Genomic DNA, 26,024 nt, shown 5'->3' with positions numbered 1-26,024 from the left:
GCGTCAGCGGGGCGAGACGGCGCCGGCTAGTGACGTCACGGCCGGGGCGCGCGCGCGCGGGGTGGGCGGGGCGGACGGGGCGGACGGGACGGGGCGGGGCGGTGCTGCGGGGTCGCGCGTCATGGCTGCTCGCCGAGCGCTGCACTTCGTGTTCAAAGTGGGAAACCGCTTCCAGACGGCGCGCTTCTACCGTGATGTGCTGGGCATGAAGGTGCCGGCGGGGCCGGGCGGGGCTGGCGCGCGAGGGGCCGGCGGAGCGGGGGCCGCGCTGGGCGGCTGCCGGCCGTGCGGCCGTCCAGGCTCTTCCCCAGGACCAGTTCCCGCACGGGCGCTTCCAGCCTGCTGGGAAGGGCGAGAACGGGAAGCAAAGTTTGTCTAGCCTGGCTCGGAGCCTCTCCGCGTAGTTAGTTATTTTTACTCTTTTTCGGGTGTTTTTGAGCCCCTCAGGAACCAGTCCCGGCGGGGTGCCGGGAACCGAACCCTGGTCGGTCGCGGGCACGGCGCGGGCCCTCCCCGCCCCCGGAGACTCCGTGTAGGGATCGGCGGGATTTCAGGGCCTGCAGTCGCGCGCGAGGCGGCGGGATGGGCTCTCGCCGCGCGTGGGCTGCGCCTCGGACGCCCCGTCGAGCCCCTCCCCTAGCCCGCCCGAAGTGGCTCCTGAGCCCACTCCCAGGAGTAAGCCCTGAGGGCCTCCCGATGCAGCCCCCGCGCAGGAATCAGCGTGTTCACAGGCAGGGCTGGCGTGGGTGGTCCTTTGGGCACCAGCCTCGGTGGGCGAACGCTCGGATTCTCTCCCCTACATGCAGGTCTAAGTACCACCTTAGCAGGCCAGGCTCTTCAGTGCCCAGACGCGGCGTCTCAACTACTGAGAACCTGCAATCGGCTAATCAGGGCTTTCCACTCAAGAGTGCTGTTTGCCCTACATAGTGCAAAAGTCATGGGTTGCAGGGGAGTGGCCCGGATTTATCAGTCTTTTTTTTTTTTTAAGTGTTGTACTTTGAGGACGAAGAGGACTCTGACCCTGGTATCTCTTCTCAGTTAAAGCTCCTGGTCTAGATGTGGGGTAGGCGTTGGATTTGGACATAGACGTAGACATGGAAGTTGAAGGACTGAGAAGTAGTACCAGGGGTAGGGCACTTGCCTTGTATGTGCTATACCCTGGTTTGATTGCCCAGCACCCCATAGGGTCCTCCACGCCCACCAGGAGTGATCCCTGAGTGCAGAGTCAGGAGTAAGCCCTGAATGCTGTTGGGTGTGGTTCAAAAAACAAACAAAAAAGGAAAGTAAGAAAATAAATGAAAGTTGAAATTTGATAAACAGAAGCAAAAAAACCCACAAAGCTCTTACTCAGTCTTTCCTCACTGATTTCAGGGTTGTTGTGAAGAGTGAACACGTTATGTTGCTATGGCTTTGCATACAGGAAGTACTGCCGGCTCTCTTGTAGGGAGCAGCCTGAGCTCTGAGCTTCTTAGCATTGCTGGGTGTATTTGACACTACCCTCCCCCAAGAAAAATCCAGCATATCATATATATTTGCTGCAGGTTGACTTTAGGTTGACCTTGCGACCACTCACTAGCCAATGTAGTGTAAAACTTTTGTGACCTGGGGCTGGAGAGAGAGCACAGCGGATAGGGCGTTTGCCTTGCATGCAGCTGACCCAGGTTCGATTCCCAGCATCCCATATGGTCCCCTGAGCACCACCAGGAGTATTTCCTGAGTGCAGAGCCAGGAATAACCCCTGTGCATTGCCAGGTGTGAGAAAAAAAAAAAAAAACAACCTTTGTGTCCTAGGCTGTCTAGTGCGTGGTTTGTGTGTGGGATCCCTGAGTTCTATAACCTTGACACCACGTGATCTCCCAAATGAAACCAAGACGTCCAAAAATGGAAAAGCAAAAGGTTCTAATGGGGGGCTGGAGTGATAGCACAGCGGGTAGGGCATTTGCCTTTCAAGTGGTGGACCCAGGTTCGATTCCCAGCATCCCATATGGTCCCTCGAGCACCGCCAGGAGTAATATCTGAGTGCGTGAACCAGGAGTAACCCCTGTGAATCACAGTGTGTGACCCAAAAAGCAGGGAAAAAAAATAGTTCTAATGGGGGTGGGTAGGGGGAGGTGTACACCTGCTGTGCTCTTGGTGTCCTTGTGGCTCTGTCATGCCTTAGTCCCTGTGCTTTCTTTCCTTTCACAAGATTTGTAATTTTGTAATTTAATAAGGAAAAAAAGTCAACTCTGAACATAATAGGAGTTTAAAGAAATCTTTGCAGCTACCCCTTAAAACCATTTTTTCTGGGCCTATGGATAGCTCAGTGACTTCTGGCACTCCCTCTGCAAGTGTGAGAGCCTGAGTATGATCTTACACGTGCACCGGGCACTGCCCCAGCACTAGAACTGTGTTTGCTGTGACCATCAGGTGTGTAAGTACTGTAACTAGAGTGTGTGACGCCTGGCAAACACCCACACTGAAGACTGTGTTCTCAGCAAGCTCGTGTGTGAGTACTAGATATACCCGAGTTGAGCTCTATGACTTAAAGGAATGAAACCCCAAGAGAACTTGCATTAAACCCACAGTCATCTCAGCAACAGCAAAAAAAGGGAAGAGGAAAAAACACAAAGTCCTCTTTAGTTTGCATAAAGTCACCACAGTAAAAGAGAGTCTTACATTCCTGGATAGACTCATTTCTTGGTATTACTTTGATGAATTTTAATGGGCTGGAGCGATAGCGCAGCGGGTAAGGGCGTTTGCCTTGCAAGCGTCCAACATGGCCAACCGAGTTCGATTCCTTCGCCCCTCTCCGAGAGCCTAGCAAGCTACTGAGAGTATCTTCACCCGCATGGCAAAGCCTGGCAAGCTACCCATGATGTATTCGATATGCCAAACACAGTAACAGTTGTCACAATGGAGATGTTACGGGGCCCGCTCGAGCAAATTGATGAACAACGGGAGGACAGTGACAGTGACAGAATTTTAATACTAGAGGAAGATAATCAGAGTAGACGCTAAAAATCACGGTAGAATGATTGACAAGAATGTTAAAAATGACAAGAATGTTAAAAATGACAAGAATGGTGGGATAAACTTCCGTGTGGGAAGGTGGTGGAAGAGGCAGGAGTATATGCTTTACATATGGGAGCCTCAGGTTCGATACTGGACACCATACGGGTCCCCAGGCCCCTGAGCGCACTATCCAATATGCTTCCATAGCCACACCTCCCAAAAAATCACTGCAAAAAAAAAAAAAACTGGAAGGGAAATGTAACGACAGGGAGGGAATGCAGAGGAGCCAGAGCCATAGTTCAGTGGGTAGGGTCTTGCATGTGACTGTCCTGGCCTCAATCCTCAGCACCCCATGTGATCCCTGAGCACAGAGCCAGGAGTAAGTCATGAGCACCACAGGGTATGACCCATGAACCAAAAAACTCTCCAAAACCTAAACCAAAGTAGTCATTGAACCTTTGTCTAGGAGCTATATCTAACACTGGAGCGATAGCACAGCGGTAGGGCGTTTGCCTTGCACGCAGCCAACATGGCCGACCCGAGTTCGATTTCTCCGTCCCCCTCGGAGAGCCCGGCAAGCTACCGGGAGTATCTCGCCCGCACGGCAGAGCCTGGCAAGCTCCCCGTGACGTATTCGATATGCCAAACACAGTAACAACAAAGTCTCCAATGGAGACGTTACTGGGCCCGCTCGAGCAAATCAACGGGAGGGCCTTTACTTTACTTTTACTTTACTAGTTATTTTATATTTGGTACAATTATTGTGGGCTGGAGCGATAGCTCAGTGGGTAGGGTGTTTGCCATGCACACGGCCAACCCAGGTTCAATTGCTCCGCTCCTCTCAGAGAGCCCGGCAAGCTACCGAGAGTATCTTGCCCGTGTGGCAGAGCCTGGCAAACTCTCCGATTGCATATTCAATATGCCAAAAACAGTAACAACAAGTCTCACAGTGGAGACGTTACTGGTGCCTGCTCGCTCGAGCAAATCGATAAACAACAGGAGGACAGTGCTACAATGCTACTATATTTTAGTATATATGCCATGATTAGTATAAAAATACAGCAGGGGCTGGAGAGATAGCACAGCGGGTAGGGCTTTTGCCTTCCACGTGACCGACCCAGGTTCGACTCCCAGCATCCCATATGGTCCCCTGAGCACCGCCAGGAGTAACCCCTGTGCATCGCCGGGTGTGACCAAAATAAATAAATAAAATAAAAATACAGCAGGAGGAGGATTGCAGAGATAGTGGGCTGGGTGCATGCTTTGCACGTAGGAAGCCTGGTTCTGTTCCCAGCCAGCATGTTTCCCTAAGCACCCCCACCCAGCAGGAATGCCCCTGAGTGTGGCCCAGAAACACAATAGCCACAAAGCAACAATAGGAAAGATTTAGCTCCAACCCAGAAATAGTTCATGAAGACCTTGTATAGAATTTCGAGGGCCAGAGCAATAGTACAGCAGGTAGGGCTTTTGCCTTGCACGTGACTGACCAGGATTCAATCCCCAGCATCCCATATTGTCCCCCAAGCACCACCTGGAGTAATTCCTGACGCAGAGCTAGGAGTAACTTGGGGCTGGAGAGATCGTGTGCTGGGTAGGGTGCTTGCCTTGTGTGCAGCTGACCCAGGTTTAACCCCTGGCACTCTGTCGGGGAATCCCCAAGCCCCTTCAGGGGTGATCCCTGAGCATAGGGCCAGGAATGAACCCCAAGTACAGCCAGTTATACCCCTGCAAAAAAATTTTTTAAATAGGATTTCTCCAGACTAGATTAGAGGGGACAATATACTAGAAAAATTGGATAGCCAATGCTAAGATAAGCTTTGGGAAAACACCTCTAGTTTTATAGTTTCTATGCTCTTTGCCCAGATTGCTTAAGGTTGAGATGGAATATCAAGGCCAGTATCACGTGTGGATTGGTCTTAGTATTCTGAGAATATCTTGAATATTGTGGTAAGGATTTTTTTTTTTTTTTTTGGTTTGGGGCCAATACTTGGCAATGCTCAGTGGCTACTTCATCTAGGTGCTTGGAGGTTGATTCCTAGTGATGGTGAGGGCACAGTGCAATATCAGATCTGGGATTTCTGCGTTCAAAACATGTGCCCTTTGGGTTGTTTCCCCAGCCCCTCCTGTACATTTTTAACAGGGCAGTGTTTGAGGAATCCTTCCTAGGAGACCCCTCCCATAATCTGGAAGCTTCCCTGCCTTCCTTTCCCTTCCCCTAAGTAAAAGTTTTTTTTCTAAATTCAGCAGAAAAATTAAAGAGTGGTACTTAGGGATATAATTCTCTGATGGTTTGTTTCATCTTTTTTGTTTTGGAGCCACATCCAGTGGTACTTGGGCCTTACTCCAGGGTCTGTGCTCAGGGCTCACTCCTGGTAATGCTTGAAGGTCCACATAGGGTACCAGCATCGAACCTGGGTCAGCCACACACAGGGCGAGCACACTACCTACCGTCCTATCTCTCTGGTCCCAATTTTGTGATGGTATTCAAGTAGATCAAGAAAGACACTTTGGTTCTTTGTTGTTTTGGTTTGGGTCAACACCCAGCAGTGGTCAGGAATTACTCCTGGTGGTTCTTGGAGACCACATGGGATACTGAGGATTGAATCTGGGGCAGCTTTGTGCATGCAAGTACCCTACCCACTATACTACTGCTCCGACCCCAAAGATACACTTGAGTAGTTTAAGAGAAGTGATGGGAACTTGAACTGGAGCAGTAGCAGTGGGAGTCCAAAGTTAATAGAGCTGGAGATGGCCCAGAGAGCTGGAACGCAGGCTCTGCCTGTGGGAGCCCTGGGTTTCATTCCGAGCATCAAGGTCTCAGCAAGTTTCCCAGGAGCATCTCTGGGTTTGGCTCCCTCTCCCCCCTAGAAATCCAGAAAACAAAACAAAACAGAAAAGCAGAAGGGCCAGGCATGTTGCGCCTCCAAGAGCAGGTGCTGCATGTGAGGCCCTGGGCTTGATACCTGGCAACACACACACTTCCCCCTCCACCCCAGAAAAGAAAAAAGTGAGCAAGAACATGTTGAACCCATTGTGCACCCGGTTCTGTGTCAGATGCTTTCACCAATTTTGTTTCCACAGCATAGTAGGAAGCTCAGATCCCAAGCAACTTTCTCAGATTTACACAGCGACTGGGTCACGACCAGATTCCAGGTCCCCCTTTTCTAATGTCAAAGAACACAGCAGACTCAAGTAGCACAGCTTCCCCTTCTAAATAGATTTCGCAGCCTTGCTGGCTGTTTAACCCTTGGTGGGAAAGCTGTTCTTCCTTATAGTCTTAGAAAGACACATAGTTCATTTTCTTTCTTTGTCGTTCTTTTGGGGAAAGGTTGAAAGGCTCTTTGTTTTGGAAGGGGGTCTTCACACGCTGCCATGCAAGGGGTTACTCCTGGCTTTGCACTCAGGAATTAGGTTGAGGGGTTCTTTGAAGTAGCAGTGCTCATTGGCCTCACACACTACTCTAGAAGATGCTCCACCAGCCAGACTGGACAATGTAATGCCTGCCGCCAAGGATATTGTACTGTTCAGTCTCTGCAGTGCTGGGGACCACCAGGCCACTGGAAATTCTTGAAGGCTCCCAGGTCTATAACTGGCCATACTTGGGGCAACACGGTGCTGGGACCAAACCAGGGTCCTTCAAATTTAAGACAGACCCCCCCCACACCACCACTGAACCATCTCTCAGACCCATTGTTTTATAAGTTAAAGCTCACACAAATGACAGTGCATGTATTTGAGCAGTTTGTGTTAAATATGTCATCTGCAGTATTGTCACAGTTTCTTCCAATTGCCTTACCAGATTCTGCGGCACGAGGAATTTGAAGAAGGCTGCAAAGCTGCCTGTAATGGGTATGGTACCTTGTTTCCTACAATCTCCTTTAGTTTCTGAATCCCCCTGAGAGCCCATGGCAGTCTCTCAAGTGAGTATGAGACAGTGGAGTAAGTTAGGGGAGCAATTTTGAGACTGCAGAATACTACATTAATTACATACTGTGGATTATTAGGTTTAGTTGCCTTAACAAGTTGGAGAACTCTGAGACCTACTGAGAATCCTGTATTTCTACTGCCATATGCCAAAAACAAGGAAAAACTATTTTAGCCTCTTTTTTTAGAATAAGATAATTTAAAAGAAAAGATTTCAGGGCCAGGGAAATAGTACAAAGATTAAGGTGTTTCCTAGCATGAGGCTTTGTCCACAACCGTTCAAATCCTGGCGCGACATAGGGTCCCCGGAGTGGCATCTGAGCACTGCTGGGCACAGCCCCCTGGGCAAAAAGAATAACCTGCTTCCCCCCACCACCTTCCTTCCATTGATGTTTTTGCTATGACAGAGGCTGCACATCAGCCTGTGCGCCCCATGGTTCGCCCTCCCCTAGTCTCAGCACTCAGGACAGGCGCTTTGAATTGGGGCACACACTGCAGTTGTGTTGCTCACTGAGGCTCATGCTCCCTCTGGTGCTCCTACACAACTGGTGTGTATGTGTGTGTGTGTGTGGGGGGGGGGGGTGGCGAAAATCACTTGCACTGAGAATTGAAGTGTGCACATAGCAGGCATGTGGGACATGGGGGATTCGAGCTTATGACCCTATGCTTGCCAGGCAGGTGCTCTAAGCCCTGTGCTTTTTCTTCAGGTCCAGGAACAGAGAAATGAAACTCAGATTATAAGTACTATTTTTTTTGGGGGGGGGGTTGTTAGGGGTTCCTCGGTGGGACTCTGGAGGCTGGGAGCTCCACTGGTGATTCTCGGCCAACCCAGAACCAAGGTTCAGGGCCCAAGGATGCAGTGCCACTTGGAGCTGAGGTGCCAGAGATGACTTGGGCCACCCTTGGTGCTGAGGCCTGCAGGGTGGCACCCAGTGGTGCTCCAGGGAACCATGTGGTGCCATCTCCAGGCCCTGGAGTGCAATTACATAGTATAGGATTCTGACCTTTGCCTTAAAGAAAAGGGTGCAAGCCCTTCCTGGAGTCAGTGCCAAGCAGCTGGTCTCTGGCCGTTGTGAGGGACTGGAATCTTCAGTCAGCACTGTCTGCGTCCACCGTGGTCTCCAGGCCTCTGGTGCCACAGAAGGTTTTGCCCAGCTCTCTCAGCCCTCTCATGCTTGGAGGGAAGGGGAAGACCTTAATCAGACCTTTGTCTGTGGTCACTGGATTTACTTGACTTTCGTTTTTCTAGACCCTACGATGGCAAGTGGAGTAAAACGATGGTGGGATTTGGGCCTGAAGATGATCATTTTGTTGCAGAACTGACTTACAATTATGGCATTGGCGACTACAAGCTGGGCAATGACTTCATGGTAAGTGTCATTTTGTTCTAGACCTCTAACTTCAGGTGTTCTTACCACTAAAGCCACAGCTTTTGGGTTCTGAATTGTTTAATGACATCCTTTGTTTACCAGAGCAAAACCAGGGTCAGTGCAGAAAGCCCAGGTGGCTGGAGTGCGTATTTTTATCTGCAGGAATCCCAGATTCAACCTTCGGCGCTCCATAGTCTCCCCGGCACCAAACCAGGAATAGCTCCTAGCACTTGTAGGTGTAGCCCCAAAACAAGCTCCTGCTGGGGCCTTCCTGTCTGAGAGCTGACTTCAGGATGAAAGGTGCTAGACATCGAGATCCAGACTTAGAGGTAGGGATCATGAGGGACAGAGTGATAGTGCATCGGTTAGGGCGCTTGCCTTGCATGTTGCCAACCTGGGTTAGATCCCTGGCATCCCATATGGTCCCCCTAACATTACCGGGAGGAATTCCTGAGTGCAGAGCATTGCCGGTGTAGCCCCCAAAACAAAAAAAGGCAGGGAAAGAGAGAGATAGGGGCTGGAGCAATAGTATAGCGGGTGTTTTGGCATTTTCCTTGCACACGGGCATAACCCTATATGACCCCCAAGCCCACCAGGAGTGATCCCTGAGCACAGAGCCAGGAGTAAGCCTTAAACACAGCTGAATGTGACCCACAAAAACAAAAAAACAACAACAAAAAAGAAAATTAGCTCTTTTTTTTTTTTTTAAGCAGAGTGGGGAGGGAGGGGCAGGAGTTGTTTTGTTTTGGGGTCACACCCAGCAATGCTCGGGTTACTCCTGACTGCACTCAGGCGTCACTCCTGGCGGTGCTCGGGGGGACCTTATGGGATGCCGGTGATCGAACTCAGGTTGGCAAGGCGAACGCCCTACCTGCTGTACTGTTGCTCCAGCCCAGACTTAGTTCTAGCTTGAAGGAGACAGGATTCCTCGAGGGGACAGACCAGAAGATCTTTCAAAGTAGAAAGGCCTGAGTTACTGTTCTGGTGAGGGCCTATCGCCATCATTGTCCAGAGAAGAATCTTCAGGGACTCTGCTTCTCCCTGTTTGGCAGAAGTGGCCTCTTACACACTGCCAGCTGCATCCCTGAGACTGATTGGGCCCAAGTGGGTGCCCAGGGCTGCTTTTAACTCTGGTAAAAATGGCAACCCCTTCCTTGACCTCACTGACATGGTCTACCCGTTCCAGTGTGGTTCTGCCCCTGGGATGTTCAGTGGCACGTTGAAGGCTGCGAGAGAAAACCAAGCTCCATCTTTGAGGAGCGAGATCCTGCCCACAGCAGCTGGGAGATGCCGGTGCTGAGTATATTGTAGGAGCCCTCTGGGGTCTTCACTGCCCAGAGAAGGAGAGATCTCCAGGATCCTCATCTGTGCCTTAACTGCTGATGCACTCGTGTGCACGGGGGGCACGAACCACGAGACTGAATGCCTCCGTAAGGTTGTCAGTTCACACTGCCCGCCCCCCCCCCCCTTGGGCATCACAGGGGCTCAAAGACTGTCACTGATGCTGTGACTGCCATTCAGGGGACTGGGACCACCCCTCTGGGAAAAGAGAGTGACAGCAGAGGGGCGGCCGTCAAGTCATCTCCAGCTGCGTGGAGGTCACCCTGGAGCTGACAGAAAGCTGACCGGCACGGCCTCTGTCTCTCCGCTCCTGTGTCCCCCACTCTCAGCATGTCGGCTATTGATCTGACTTGCTGCCTGGTAAAAGCTGCCAAGCACAGTGACATTAAGCCGGTGGTGAGGGGCCTGAGAGATGGTGCAGGAGTTGCGGTGCTTGGCTTTGCATGTGTTTGACCCCAGCTCCATCACTGACACCCCACACGGTTCCCCTGAGCACTGCTGTGTCATGATCCCCAAGCATAGTGCTAAGAGTAGCTCCAGAGCACTGTTACATGTGGCCCTAACACCCTCCCCCTACAACCCCCCCAAAACAAAACAAAACAAAACAAAACACGGCTGACCTGGGTTTGATCCCCGGCATCCCATTTGGGTCCCCTGAGATCACCAAGAGTAATTCCTGGGTGTAGAGCCAGGAGCAACCTCCGATCATCACCAGATATAACACCCCCCCCCCCCCCAATAAAAAAAACAAGATGTCAAAACCGTTGGGTGCGGTCATCATTGAATGAGCTGAGGTTATTGGTGATTGGGGTACAGGAACTCAAGGTTGGTAGAGGGGAGCCTTCTGAGGTGATGGCATGTCCCCCATGAAGCAGGCTCTCTGTGTTCCTCAGCTCATGGGATGGCTGGAAAATTGGGTTAAATAGAACCCTCATGCTCTTAGTACCTTGGGACCCCTGAGCAACATCCCTCTCCCCCCCAAGAAAAGTGTGATTACACACTATTGGTGTGACAAAATGCCCTTGTGGGGCCAGAGAGGTAGTACAGTGGGTAGGGCCTTGCACACAGCCGATCTGAGTTTGCTCCCCAGCATCCTGTATGCTGCTCCAAGTACCACCAGGATTAATTTCTGAGCACAGCACCAGGAGTAAGCCCTGAGCATTGCTAAAGGTGGCCCCAAAACGGAAACAAAAAGTGACAGAAACTGCGTCCTTTCTTTTTCCTTCTTTTTCTTCCTTCCCTTCTGCCTTTCTTCTAGAGAAAATATATTTTATTTTATTGGAGGGGCAGAGGAGAGGTTTGAGCAGTGCTCAGCAGTGCTCAGGCACTATTCCTGGCTCTGTGCTCAGAAGGGACCCCCTGTAGTGCTCAGGGGACCATATGTGGTACAGAGACTTAAACCATGTATGGGCCTTAACCCCTATACTCTCTCCAGCCCTACATAGATACTTATATTAACAAATGTCTAAAGTGACTGGAGTCTTAAGCCATTCTGAACATTGCTGAAGGTGACCCCAAAAATGGGAAAAAAAAAGGACAGAATTTAATCATGTGACTAATATTTATGGAGCGCCTGTTATATACCAGACCCTGTTCCAGGATCATGAAGTACCCAGTGAATTAAACCCATAAAAGTCTGTGCCAATTCAATCAGCTAACCAGTGGCTGAATAAATAGCAGTATTCCTCCACAAAAAAAAAAGTCTGTGCCGAGTTGGGGAGGAAGTCCAGGCCCTAAGCAGCAATAAATAATAATAGGGTGCATAAATAAATCAGAAAATACATTACTTTTCTGTAACCACTGTTTTGGGTAAAGAAAAGGGCAATGTAAGGGGAATTAGGCCCTGGGGGAGATGACTGGTTTTCATTTCAAGCAGGGTACTGAGGGTCAGTCAGAAGGTGCTGTTTGAACAAAGGCTCAGAGCAGACCAGGAAATGAGCCAGGTGGCTGCCTGTGGGAAATGCGTCTGGCGCAAACCCCTCCCAGGGCACTCCAGGTGCAGGGGAGGCTGCCTATCTGGAATGGCGCGAGTGGAGAAGGCGGACGAGATGGTGTCCGGATGGCCTGGGCCTTTTAGGCCAGCTCAGCTGCCCCTGAGTGAAGCAGAGAGCTGTTGGAGGCTTTCAGCTGGGGTGAAGTCCAGCGTGGCCCAGACTAGGGGGTGGAGCAAGGCTCTTTCAGTTGTCCCTGTCAGAGGACGCGGGCTTCCACAGCAGGCCCAGGTGGACGTTTCTAGGTACTTTCTAGAAAGAACTGCTGGGCTTGTACATTTGGCTGATGGGGTTGTTTGTCACAGGGTATCACGCTCGTTTCCAGCCAAGCTGTCAGCAATGCCAGAGAGCTGCAGTGGCCCCTTGTTGAAGTGACAGACGGCGTGTTTGAGACAGAGGCCCCCGGCGGATATAAGTTCTATCTGCAGAACCAGAGTTCGACGCGGTCAGGTACGTGGAAGCCCTCTCCGCCTCCCCGCATCTCTGAACATGTGTGGGAGGAAACTCGCTTGCTCTCTGCCCTGGCGTCTGGGCCTGCTGTATGTTCTCGGAGAGGTTGAATCCTCATTTTAGAGTGTGTGTGTGACTGCTGCTCTAGGGAACATAGCTGCTTAGTATATTTTTGGCTGCGAATAACCAAAAAATTTGACTCCCTTTTTTTATTTTTGGGCCATAACCGGGGATATTTAGAGGCTAATGGCTCTGGACTCAGGAATTCTTCCTGGTGGTATTCAGAGGACATATGGGATGCCGGGTATGGAACCTGGGTCTGTTGCATCCAAGGCAAATCTACTTGCCGTACTATCTCTCTGGTCTGCCAGCTTCCTTAATAAGAAAGAAAAAAATATATGTTTAGTTTGGGGGACATACCTGTCAGTGCTGTTCAGGAGCGCCTCCTCCTGGCTCATGGGCACTCCTGGTGGTGCTCAGAGGAACAAATGGTGCCATAAGTCGAACCCAGGGCCTAACACATACAAGGCAAGTGCTCTTCCACTGAGCCACTTCCCTGACCCATAGAAAATTTCATAGCTAACAGCACTAGCTCACACTTTAGAAAAGAGATCGGGGTTAATTGAGTAGGTCACAGTGGCATTGAGCATTTCCATTTTCTCTGTGCATTCTCTTGTCTCCAAGGATCCACACTCCTAGGTTCACAGCTGGATCCCGTTCTCTTGGTGCTTCATGGCATGAGTAACAGTGGGGCTCCATGTGCCCACATTTTCCCCTAGTCGGGAAGGAGGAAACTGACTTCCTGTTCTCTTTCAAGAGCAAAGCAGAACTCATTGAGATCTGCTGGCAGACTCCCTGCTCCAGTCTGATTCTTCCATGCCCACCCACTCCGGTCATCTGAAAAGGGTGAAACCCAGTCCGCCAGTCTTGGCCCTGTACTGCCCCCCGGGGCAAGAGTGAATGGAAGTGTGGAGCTCATACTCTGCCTGCCGCCAGCCTCAGGACTGATTTGACACAGGCAGGAGACTGCGTGGAGTGCGGCGGTTTCCTCGTTCTGTGTATATTTGAACTGCACATTCTGCTCTCTGTTCTGCTGAGGAGAATGAGCAGGGCAGTGCCACTGTTGTGCTCAGTGAACACAGGGTCTTCAGTGGACCCAGGAAAGGACACAGATGCCGGTTCACAGATGCCTCTCACGCTTAGTCCAACTCTCATGTTCTATATCTGCCTTTCTTCTAGACTTAGCAAAATTAAGACCCTATTCTAGGGTCTTTAAGAGATGGCCCAGTGGGCTGGAGTACAGACCTGGCATGCTGGAGACAAAGGTTCAACCCCTGGCATTGCCTGTGATTGGGGCTGGAGAGGGCACAGTGGGTAGGGCACTTGCCTTGCATGTAGCCCACCTGGGTTCCATCCCTGGCATCCGAAATGGTCCCCTGTACACTGCCACACTGCCAGGAGTGATCCCTGAGTGCAGAGCTCAGAGTAATGCGGAGCATCTGCCAGGTGTGACCCCAACCTCCCCTACCTCCTGCCAGAAAAAAAAATGTTGCCTGTGGTGACCCCTAAGCATTGAGCCAGAGTATTCCCTGAGCACAATCAGGTAGCACTGTAGCACTGTCCTCCTATTGTTCATCAATTTGCTCGAGCGGGCACCAGTAACATCTCCATTGTGAGACCTGTTTTTACTGTTTTTGGCATATCAAATACGCCACGAGGAGCTTGCCAGGCTCTGCCGTGTAGGTGGGATACTCTCGCTGGCTTGCTGGGCTCTCCGAGAGGAAAGGAGGAATTGAACCCGGGTCGGCCACGTGCAAGGCAAACGTCCTACCCACTATGCTATCCCTCCAGCCCTGAGCACTGCCGGTATGGCCTAAAAACCAATATATACTTTTCTGAGCTAAAGAGATACCTCCACATGTTCTGAGACACATTTTGCAGGTTCAGTCCTCCGTGACACCACATGATACCCCAGCACTGTACCCCACCCACCCCCAGCACAGAGCTCTGAAGGAAAAAAGGGAGGGTAAGCTGAATGCAAGACAAGCACTTTACCTGCTATATTATCACTCTTGTGCCCCTACGCGCGTGCACACTCACACACACTTTTTATACATATACATATACTTTGTATAGATACACACACACACACACGTATATACTTTTTCTTTCGGAAAAAATAAGCCATGAGATCTCTGGCTAGCTTCCAAGAGAGCTCCGTTGGCTTGACTGGGAGTAATGGGGCTTTCCCAGGTTATGTGACTTTTCCACAGTAACTCGGGCTGCAGGAGGCTGAGGAAGAGTGCATTCAGAATTTCTGATCTCCAGGAAGCCCCATCTCTACCATGATTGTCAGTCTGTCTTACTTTCCCGTACCTTTCTGTTTGCTGGAGTTTCTGCAATGGCCAGGGATCACATCCATGCTGGTACTCACCAGGCCTGAGCTGCGGAGATCATATACAATTCTCTCCTGGGATCACAGTCCTTTAGTAGCGGAGTCAGCCTACTTCCTAATCATGGCCTGACCAGGGATCACCCTTGCTGGCTACGCTATCCACTGGGGGTGGCATCCGATAGCCACACTTGTCACATACACCTGGCTTAGCTGAAGCCAGGGACTTCAAATGGCAGTCACAACTGTGCTTGGCGGCACTGAGGTTTGACTGCTTGTGTTTGGCAAGACTGGTACCCCATACTGCTGAATACTCCCATGACCCACCATTCATCATTTTCGATCATTTAGGAGTTAGCTGGGCGAGATCAACCTTGACATCTGGTTTTTTTTTTTTTTTTTTGCTTTTTTTGGGTCATACCCAGTGATGCACAGGGGTTACTCCTAGTTCATGTACTCAGGAATTACTCCTGGCGGTGCTCTCGGGACCATATGGAATGCTGGGAATTGAACCCGAGTCAGCCTTGGGGGCTGTAGCCCTCAGGTTAAAGTGCTTGCATTTGTGACACAGAAAACAGATGTCGGGCCTGGAGCAATAGCACAGCAGGTAGGGCGTTTACCTTGCACTTGGCCGACCCAAGTTTGAACATCATCAAGTGTCGCCCTAAAACCAAGAAAGAAGGGAAAAGAAGGATTCAATCTAATGTTGGTAGAGGCTGTGTGCCACTATTGGAAAAAAAGGTATTTCAGTATTTCACTGATATTTTAAGGGGTTTTATGATTCCTTTGCAAATAGGTGATTATCTTGTTTGGGGGCCACACCCAACAGTGCTCAGGGCTTACTCCTGGCCCTGCACTCAGGAGGTAGCACTGGGGGACTATTTAAGGTGCCAGGGATCAAGTCCAGGTCTGCCATATACAGAGTAAGCACCTTAATCCTATAGTATTGATTCAGCCCCATTTCTTTTTATACCGACTTTAAAACTCGTACAACTAACTCCATTGTACGTTCCCCCCCACCCAGCTTTAAGAATTTTTTTTTTTTTTAACATTTAAACTTGTGGACAGCCCCATGATCCATCCTGTTCTGGGATAAATGTACCTTTGAGGCATCATGCTAGTTGGCATTCACCTCCCTTTAGATTACCCACTTATTCTTCTGCTCTGCATCTCAGTGGGATCCTAATTGCCTGGGTTTTGTTGATTCAGAATAAATAAGGCAAGTTTGACTCATGCAGAGGCACAGTAGGAAGCCCCATAGTCATGACACTATCAGAGTAGCAAAGGGACTAAGGGAACATAAGGGGAAAGCTGGTGGAGCGGAATATATTGTATTTATCCTAATCAGAGTTAGACTTCCAGTCACTGTTTAGGAAGTCATACTGTTATAAGTTTCCAATGTAACTTTGATTCATTTTAGGAAAACAGTAGTTATCTTCCTCAACACATTATCAAAAAAGTAAAGGAGGTTCAGGGACCAGGTGGTGCTGGGGGCTGAACCAGGGCCTTGAATCCAATCCTTGAACCCTGCCTCCTGAATTCACACTAACCCTTTGAACTATTTCCCTTCTCCAGCACTATACGTTTTGGTTTTGTTTTGGGGCCACACCCGGCAGTCCTCAGGAGTTGCTCCTGGCTCTGCACTTAGGAATCATTCCTGGTAGGTTCGAGTAGTATAAGCCGAGTACTATCAGATGTGTGTGTGTGTCCCCCCCCCCCCCAATAATAATAATTTGCCAATTAGATAAAATATTTAAAATTCTTTTTGGCTGTTTATAAGATTGAATATTTTGGGGTTTTTTTGGGGGGGTCATACCCAGCAATGCTCAGGGGCTACTCCTGGCTCTGTACTCAGGAATCACTCCTGGTGGTACTCAGGGGAACATATGGTATGTTGAGGATAAAATCCTGGTTGGCTGCATGCAAGGCAACTGCCCTAGCCTCTGTACTGTTGCTCCAGCCCCAAATATTTTTTTCATATATAATGTCCATTTCTCTCTGGCTATTGTAGGGGGCTATCCCCTGCCATGCAATATTTCTAGGAGTCAGAAGACCAGGGGTTCTGGGAATATCCTTACAATTGCAGAGCATATGCTTTCCCTTATACCAGTCCCCATTTCTACGTTGTGTCTTTTGCCTATTTTTCTAGGATGTTTGACTTTTTCCTATTAAAGTTTAAAGGCGATTTTGGTGGAGAGGAGTTGTGTTTTGTATTGGTTTCACACCTGAGCATTGTCTGGGGACCATGTGCTGCCAGGGATTGAATCTGGAGCTCCTATATGCAAAGAATGTACTCCATGAGCTGGAGCAATAGTGCGGCGAATAGGGCGCTTGCCTTTCATGCAAGCCGACGGGGTTCAATCCCTGGTCTCCTGAGCCTGCCAGGAATGATCTGCGAGCACGGAGCCAGGAGTGTGCCATCAGTGTAGCCCCCAAACAAAAACGCTAACAAAAATTCCTTTACCATATACTAAATCTAAAAATTGGTGGGTGGAAAAGAGTATTTGGATCATCCCTGTGTGTGGCTGGCTCTTTGCTCAGCAGTGATGCCTGGCATGCTCGGGGGCTCATATGTGGTCCTGGGAGTTTGGACCAGGGGCAGCTGGCTACATGCAACATTAAGTGCCTTAACCTCTATACTATCTCTCTGGACCCTAAATTCTTTTTTTTTTTTTTTCATTTTGGGTCACACCCGGCGATGCATAGGGGCTATTCCTGGCGCCACACTCAGGAGTTACCCCTGGCGGTCCTCAGGGGACCATATGGGATGCAGGAATTGAACCTGGGTCAGCCGCATGCAAGGCAAATGCCCTACCCACTGTGCTATCGCTCCAGCCCCCTAAATTCTTCTTTAATTTTGGAGGGTGGCCTCCACACCTGGTTGTGTTCAGGAGTCATTGTTGGCTGTGTGCTCAGGTATCACTCCTGGTGGGGTAGTACAATATGGGGTACTAGCGACCAGACCTGGTCAGTCATATATAAGGCAAGTGCCCGACCTCATACTGTCTCTCTGGCTCTAAGCAAGGACCCTAAATTTTTAACTTCAGCCTCTTTTGGTGTTTAATTCAACTCACCAGTCCACATCTGCCATCTTATGATCCTACAGATCCTGTATTAAAAGTAACCTTAGCAGTTTCTGATCTTCAGAGGTCCTTGAATTACTGGTCTAATCTCCTGGGAATGAAAGTTTATGAAAAAGATGAAGAAAAGAAAAGGGCTTTACTGGGATATGCTGATAATCAGGTGAGTGATCTGGGAGAAAAATTACTTCATACTTAAAAGAGTTTGTCTTATAAATGAAGTTACAATGAAGGTTATTCCCATAGTTCCTTCACAAGAATAATAGTGATACAGAAGAAAATAGACATGGCTGATAACCTCACTACTCAGCTATTATTTCTATTCATATCTGGAGAAACATTCCTTCTCCCCTCCCCCCCATTTGGGCCACACCTGGCAGTGCTCAGGACATACCCTGTGCTCATATGGGGTGCCAAGAATCAAACCCAGGTCATCCACAGGCAAGACAGGCACCCTGCCTGCTGTGTTATTGCTGTAGTCCTATGTATTTGGAATCTATTCTTTCAGAAGAGGAATTGTTCATTAATAAAAGATATTGACGTAAAGGGTGATCTAGTTGAATTTCTTTTTTAAATAACTTAGCAATTGAATGTGATAAAATCCTTACACTTTACCCAGAACGTCCTAGGAATTCGTTTTATTAGATACTTTGTTTGGTTTTGGTTTTGGTTTTTCGGTTTTGTGGCAACACCTGGTAGCATTTTGGGGTCACTCCCTGGGATGTAATGGGGTACCATTCAGTGCCAGGAATGCAGCCCGGGGCTCCTACATGCAAAACATTTGATTAGACCTTAGAACTCTTGCAGACCTGCTATTTCATGATTTTGCTCTCCCCTCCCTTCCCTTCTTCATTGTGGGTGTTGTGATGATGGGAATCGCACACACACCTGATTGTGATACTCACCAGGGCTCACCCATGTTTGGCATTGTGTGTTGTGTCACAGAGGCTGGGTGGCACTGGTTATGGTGTCTGCATGCTTGGCCTCAGTGCAGGGGCACTTCTTTAGTTCTGTGCTTCTTGTTGTAGTACCCTTCCAGGGGTCGTGTGGCATTCACAGTGCTCTCCAGCAGCACACCTCTCTGCTCATGTATACCTGGCTGCAGTGCTCTGAGAAGTCACGTGTGGGGGACCAGAGTGACAGTACAGTGGGGAGGGCGCTTGCCTTGCTCGAAGCTGACCCCAGATCCATCCCCAGCATTCCGCATAGTCCTCTGAGCCAAACCAGGGGAGTGATTCCTGTGTGTAATGTTGAGAGTAACCCCCAAGCATTGCTGGGTGTGACCAAAAAACCAAAAACAGGAAGAAAAAGAAAGGAAAGGAAAATCCTGTGTGGTCCCAGGGATCACAGCAGCACTGCTGGGCTCACATGAAATATGTGGCAATACGGGGAATAGCGACCTGATACTTGCAAGGCAGGTGTTCTAAGCCACTGAATTGTTTTTCTGGGCCCTGGATATGTATTTTATAGACCTACTTAAAATATGCACTAATAATTCTGTGTATGGTTGGTTATCTGTGATAGCAAAATATAAGATGACAATATGATGAGTTAGGCATAGCTCAAATTTTTGTTTTGTTTGTTTTGGGGCCACACTCTGTGGCACTTAGGGCTCACTCCTGGCTCAGTGCTCAGGGATCTCACCCAGTGGACTCAGGGGATCATAAGTGATGCCGGGGATTGTACCCATGTTGGCTTCATGCAAGGCAAATGCTCTGCTTGCTGTACTCTGGTTCTGGAATCGTTCAATAATTGATGATTCGTGTAACAAATGGATGACTGCATAGCTATCAGAAAGAGGGATGCAAGTCTCTGTTGTTATGGAAACATCGAAACGAAGAAAAACAAGAGGCAGAATAATGTGTCCATTATGCTAAAACTTGTGTGAGAGAAAAAGAAAATCCACTGGGGCCGGATAACTTTGCCTGTGGAAGGCCCAGGTTTCCCGTGCAACATGGTCCCTGAGCACTGCCAAAGAGACCCTCTGAGCACTGTTTAGGTTGTTTCTAATTGTTTCTCATTTCGTTTCAGTGTAAACTGGAGCTTCAGGGCATCCAGGGTACTGTGGATCATGCAGCAGCTTTCGGGAGGATCGCTTTTTCTTGCCCTCAGAAAGAGGTAATGTGGGGCTGGAGCGATAGCACAGCGGGGAGGGCATTTGCTTTGCACGTGGCCAACCCGGGTTCGATTCTCAGCATCCCCTATGGTCCCCCGAGCACCGCCAGGAGTAATTCCTGAGTGCATGAGCCAGGAGTAACCCCTGAGCATCGCTGGATGTGACCTCAAAAGCAAAAATAATAGTAATAATAATAATAATAATAATAACAAATAAAACACCATAATTTAAAAAATTATAAAAAAAAGAAGAAAAAAGAAAGAGGTAATGCTTGGTGCTACATCTGTGGCCAGTTAGTTCCCCCAGCAAGCATTTTGTCCTTCGCTTCTCTCACTTCATTCTGATGGTACCCTTGGTGTCCAGTGAGCAGCTGTCTGCAGAGCAGCTGCTATGATGAAGTTGAACAAGTGACTCTCAGGTTCTTCCTGGCTGGTCTGGTCCTCCTGGGGGGCTAATGAGGGCCTTGGGCCAGAGGACTCAAGGAGGTCTGTGCTCACTTTCATCTTGTGTTTGTTCTCAAGTTGCCAGACTTAGAAAACTTGATGAAAAGGGAGAACCAGAAGATCCTGACTCCCCTCGTGAGTCTGGATACCCCAGGGAAAGCAACAGTCCAAGTGGTCATCCTGGCCGACCCCGTAAGTATGATGCCTGGGGGGGGGGGTCTCTCTGCTGAGGCATCTTTGCCAAATTTCTTTCCTTTTTTAATCAATGTAGGATGGACATGAAATTTGCTTTGTGGGGGATGAAGCCTTTCGAGAACTCTCCAAGATGGATCCAGAGGGAAGCAAATTACTGGATGAGGTGAGTCTCGGGCCTAAATCTCCATCTCCATAGGCCCAAATGGGTGGCATTGCACATGCTTGGGGAATGGTCCGGCTCTTACCCTCAGAACCAGGTCCTTGTGCTATTGGGGTGATTCTGAATCTGGGACTTGTATCCCCAGTGCTCCCCCAAAGGCCTTATATGGGCTTGGGTTTGTGTCCTTCCTCCCTCCCTGCTGCCACCTGCATTCTTCTCTGCTCAGTGAGTGGTCCATCAGGATAATTCCACAGCCCTAACTCGTTTCTCTGTGCCATCATTCTCTTTCTTACTACTAAGATGTTCTTATCAGCATACAAATAAGCGCTGCTGTCTCCTACCTCAAAGATCTTTTACTTACCCCATATCCCTTTTCCAGATTTGTTTTGTATTGTTTTGCCATGCCCAGTGGTGCTCAGGGCTTCCTCCTGACTCTTTGCTGAGGGATCGCTCCTGATGTGACTCAGTGGACTGTATGGGGTGCTGAGATCAAACCTGGATGGGCCACATGCAAAGTGAACACAACCTACTGTTGTTGCTCTGGCCCCCAAATTTTCTGGTTTTGTTCTTGGGTCACACCTTGTAGTGCTCAAGGCTTACTCCCTGTTCTGTGCTCAGGGATCACTCCTGGCGGGGCTCGGGGCTCGGAGTGCCACTGTGTGGTGCCGTGGATCAAACCTGAGTCTGCTGCATCCAGGGAAAGTGCCCTGCTGTTGCTCTGGCCCTTTTTTTAGATTTCTTTATAGCCAGAGTTCTTTTTGTCCCCCTTTTTTCTCGTTATGCTAATACTAGGGCAGTGTGAGAATTCACTTGGCCGTGGTGCTTCCTGAGGGCATCACACACATCATTGGTCCAGCCAGAGCTGCGTAGCATCTGGGGTAGTGCCCAGGGTTGAATGTATGGCCTTGCTCATGGCAGTTAAGTGCCTAACCTCTGATACACAACTCCTGACCCCAGATCTTTTTTTAAAAATATATATTGTATTTTTAAACCTTATTGATTGAGGTTCTGTGATTTACAAGATTGTGATTGTTTCTTGTGCACATAATTCCACTACCATACCCATCACCAGTGTCAGTGTGTTTGTTCCATCCCCCGAGAACAACTGACCCTTACAGACCCCTCAGCCCCAAATCAGTTGGTTGGACCAGCTCTCTAGTTCCATTGTTTTTTTTTTTTTTTTTTTTTTTGCTTTTGGGGTTACACCTGGTGATGCTCAAGGGTTACTCCTGGCTCTGCAGCACTAAGCATTCAGGAATTACTCCTGGTGGTGCTGAGTGACCATGTAGAATAATGGGGATTGAACCTGATTTGGCTGCGTGCAAGGCAAATTCCCTGCCACTGTACTACTGCTCAGCCTCCAAGATCTGTTGTCTCTTGCCTTTTGTTGCTGCCTTGCTGTGTATCTTATGTCTATCCCTTTCCTCTGATTTCATGCTACACGACACCCTCTGGTTTCATCCAGGTCATGGCAGATGGCAGGATTTTGTTCTTGCTTAGCACTGCAGAGTAATTCATTATGTATGTACACCCCAACTTCTTGACTCCCAGATTTCTTTTGTGGGGAAAAAAAATCTATTAGGGCCAGAGTGATATTACAGGGATCAAGGCTCTTGCCTTGTGGCCGGAGTGATAGCACAGCGGGTAGGGCATTTGCCTTGCACATGGCTGACCCAGGTTCAATTCCCTGGCATCCCATATGGTCCTCCATGCACCGTCAGGAGTAATTTCTGAGCACAGAGCCAGGAGTAAACCTCTGAGCATCACTGGGTGTGACCCAAAAAGCTTAAAAAAACAGACTCTTGCTTTAGTACGTGGATGACCCCAGTTCAGTCTCTGGCCACAGAATATGGTTCCCTGATTGAGAGCCAGGAGTAAGCCCAGAGCACCAGTGGGTGCAGCCCAAAACCTGTGTGCATACTCAGGCACACACAACATATACGTACTCATGCACACAAATGTACTCCTTCATGTAAACTATGTTTCTGTTTCTGAGTCCCTATATGCTTCTCATAACCTGAGGTTCCTGGAGGTGAGAGGGATCCTGGGGACACTAGTGGAGGGAAGTCAACGCTGGTATTGGGATTGGTGTTGGGACACTGCTCTTGTAATTCAGCTGTGAATAACTACATTCGTCATGGTGCCTTAATATTTAAAGAAAAGTTAAAAGTTGGGATTACACCTTTGCTACTACACCTTAGCCCAACTTAAACCTGACAGAATGAAAACAAGCATCTTAAACAGAATTCATGTATTTGCGATTCGATTGAGTAAAAGAATGTATTTACGTACCAGAGAGTTCTAGAATATGCTTAGTTTTATTGGCTGGGAAGTTTTGACAGGCTAAGGTTTCTAAGTTTAGCTCTTTCCTCTGCCCCTTTAATGGTCTAACTACGTGGAATAATAAGAGCAAAGGACTCAGTAGGACCAGAACATTAACAGGGCTTCCTTCTTACTCCTGAGGTCCCTGCGATTAGTAGAGCGGTGTGGGAGAGGCTTAGGAAAAGGAAATCATACCAGGTCAAAAGCTGAAATGTCAAAATAGCTTTGTTAAAGACTGCATCCCATGTGGAATAGACTCTCGAGCAAGCCTAAGTGGATGCTATCAGACTCTGCACTTCCTGTTCTGCCATCTCTTCCCCACATCCTGGCATGCTGGGTCCTTGCTCTCAGATATGCTTCCTGGCACATTTGGTCCTTGACACTGTGTGACACTCCAGGTATTGCTCAGCAGCCTTGTCAGACTCCACAATACTCTGGAATGGATGGACATGCTTTAAATTAAATGTTCCTTTTTTTGTTTTTTTAATTAGAGTTCAGGGGCTTGAGCAGTAGCACAGCGGGTAGGCTATTTTCCTTGCATGCAGTCTACCCGGGTTCGATTCCCAGCATCCCATATAGTCCCCTGAGCATCGCCAAGAGTAATTCCTGAGTGCAGAGTCAGGAGTATAACCCCTGTGCATCACCAAGTGTGACCCAAAAAGGAAAAAAAAAAAAAAGAAGAGTTCAAACTGATTTTTGAACTGCTTCCTATCCAGTATTTCGTGTGTGTGTGTATCCAAGCATACATTTACATATAAGTATCTGTTATATATGTATATATCTTTAACCGATATATGTATATATCTAGATAAGGTATTTTATACTATCTATATTACATGTATGTTGAGATATATGTATAAATACTACACATCTAGTATATGATATATGCTTAAATATGCACTGTCGCACTGTCCTCCCGTTTTTTCAATTTGCTCGAGTGGGCACCAGTAACATCTCACAACAAATTGTGAGACTGGTTACTGTTATTGGCATATCAAATATGTCACGGGTAGCTTGCCAGGCTTTGCTGTGTGGGCGAGATACTCTCAGTAGCTTCCCAGGAACTCCGAGAGGGGCGGAGGAATCGAACCTGGGTGTACAAGGCAAATGCCCTACCCGCTGTGCTATCGCTCCAGCCCATACTTATATAAGCATATATCTAGATATAGGTATAAAGCACTATCCCTTGATATAAAGATATGTTTTTATTTTGGTATCACTGCTGGCAGGGCTCAGGGACCCATGTATGGTGCCAGGGATTGAATTCGGGTTGGCCGCTGCAAGCCAAGCACCTTAACCCAGTATTCATTTCTTGACCGTGAACAAAGCAGTGAGGTACAGTGTGTTTTCATTGATTTTAAGTAAACATATTCTCTAATTCTGTTTCTACAGGCAATGGCAGCAGATAAAAGTGATGAATGGTTTGCTAAACATAATAAGCCAAAGGCTTCCGGCTAACAGAAGACCCCCGTGTGGGATGAGCATTTGTGATTCCTGTGTAATGCTTAAGGAGGCCTGTGGTGCCCCATATAATGCCCTCACATCATATAGGTTGTTCCCTATACAGGCAAGAAGGCAGGGGTGGCAAAGCATCATGTAGTTCATCTCTGAAGACTATGTTTAGAAGTAAATCCTTCAGGTGTTGGAGCATTGTATGATCAAAACTGAATCCTGCACAACTTTGTAACTGTATATCACGGTGTTTAAACTTAAAAAAAATTACATAAAAATAGAAGTAATTCCTTCAGAAGCATTCCAAGGAGAAGGCTTCCTCTAATCTTCACTGTCAGTTGAATCACATTGTAATCACATTGTAACTATATCCAATTATTGATTTTCCAGTCTTCTGTATGTTCCACCTGGGGCAGAGATGCAGAACACTATCTTTGGTTGAGGATTCAGGGGTTTCCTATAAGATTATAGATATTTTTAATAAACACAAACTGCTTAAAACAGACATTTCCAGCACCTGATGTAATAATATGCTGTTCTTATGTCTTACTCCTAACTCTGGTATGCCGTGGTATTCTTAATTTATTGGAAGAAATTTTGTTCCTTGAATCAAAAGATTAGTTTATCACATTTCAAACATTACAGTTTTGAGTAGCCAAAAGAAGACAGATGGATCTAATGCATTGTGTTCCTGCCAGCTTGGCTCTGTGCTTATATTATTTTGCTTTAATCCTCCCAAGAATATGCTGTATATATTTTTAAATAGATTAAAGGGCTACAGAGTTAGTATAATGGGCAGAGCATTTGTCTTACATATGGCCAACCTCTTTGGCGCCCAGTACCACATATGGTCCTCTGAGCCTCGACAGGAGTGATCCCTGAGCACAGATCCAGGAATAAGCCCTGTGCACCTCCAGATATGACCCCCGGAAACAAACAGAAAAGATGTTTTCTGCTGCCTGGAAAAAAAAAATTAGTTTGTTAGAGTTTTCTGTTTGGTTCTATTAGTAAATCACTGGAAATAACTATCTTGGACATATTGTTAAATGTTTTTCAAAAGTATACCTGTGAAATAAAGCATTATACCAGTCTGTAAAAAAAATTCTCTAACTTGGGAAAGCAGTCACAAGTTTAAGAGCAAGTTACATACCGAGAGACTTCCTCTTCTAGGCAATGGGTTCACCATTTTTTATTCTATATAAGGGAAATTATTGGATGAAAAAATTGAACTTCTGTGTCTCAACTATTTATTAATTCTTGATATTTCTAGTAATACTGCTTTGAAAAGATGGCTTTTGCTAGTGTATGAGGCTACTATACTGTGTGGTTTTCTAAGTTTGATGATTTCTGTTGGTACTGACTAAATACATTCTCTTTATCTGCTTATCGAATGTGTACAGCTCTGCTGAGTTCAGTTCCCAGCTCTGCAAATATTATTAAATATAGCTGTGTATGGTAGAAGTTAATACTGTTTATCTACCTGGAACATTTTGGCGTTATAATGCCAAACCCTCTTGTTATCTCATTGCCTATCATTTTTCCTTTGTTGAAGTACTATTGATTCCCCCTTTAAACCCTTTTGTTTAGAATTTTTACCTTCTATGAAATGCCATCTTGCCCAAGCTGATGTTTGTAAAGAAGTTGGAAAAGCTCTTTAGTTTCTCTCAAAGTTTTTTTTCAGAATATTTTTTCTACTTTAGTGAAATGATCCTACAAATTTAAGTCTAAGTTATTCTGGGACTTAATTTCAGAGAAATGTTTGTTTTGCTTTTGTTTTGGAGCCACACCGGCAGT

The 26,024-nt window shown here is 47.8% G+C and overlaps 1 protein-coding gene across 1 annotated transcript; it reads left to right on the top strand.

Annotated features, from left to right (window-relative positions):
- The first annotated feature begins 98 nt into the window (after positions 1 to 98).
- On the top strand, positions 99 to 24,735 carry GLOD4 (glyoxalase domain containing 4). Its single transcript, XM_056126896.1, has 9 exons — positions 99 to 211; positions 6,794 to 6,843; positions 8,168 to 8,288; positions 11,926 to 12,070; positions 17,569 to 17,705; positions 19,574 to 19,660; positions 20,180 to 20,293; positions 20,373 to 20,459; positions 24,171 to 24,735. Exons 1-9 carry the CDS (start codon positions 122 to 124, stop codon positions 24,234 to 24,236), a joined length of 897 nt encoding a protein of 298 aa, XP_055982871.1. The 5' UTR covers positions 99 to 121; the 3' UTR covers positions 24,237 to 24,735.
- The last annotated feature ends 1,289 nt before the right edge of the window (positions 24,736 to 26,024 follow it).

Source organism: Sorex fumeus, unplaced genomic scaffold, assembly GCF_029834395.1.
Source record: "Sorex fumeus unplaced genomic scaffold, SorFum_2.1 ptg000063l, whole genome shotgun sequence".
NCBI lineage: Eukaryota > Metazoa > Chordata > Mammalia > Eulipotyphla > Soricidae > Sorex > Sorex fumeus.
The sequence above is the reverse complement of the archived record's forward strand: the minus strand, read 5'-3'. Positions and strand labels throughout refer to the sequence as shown.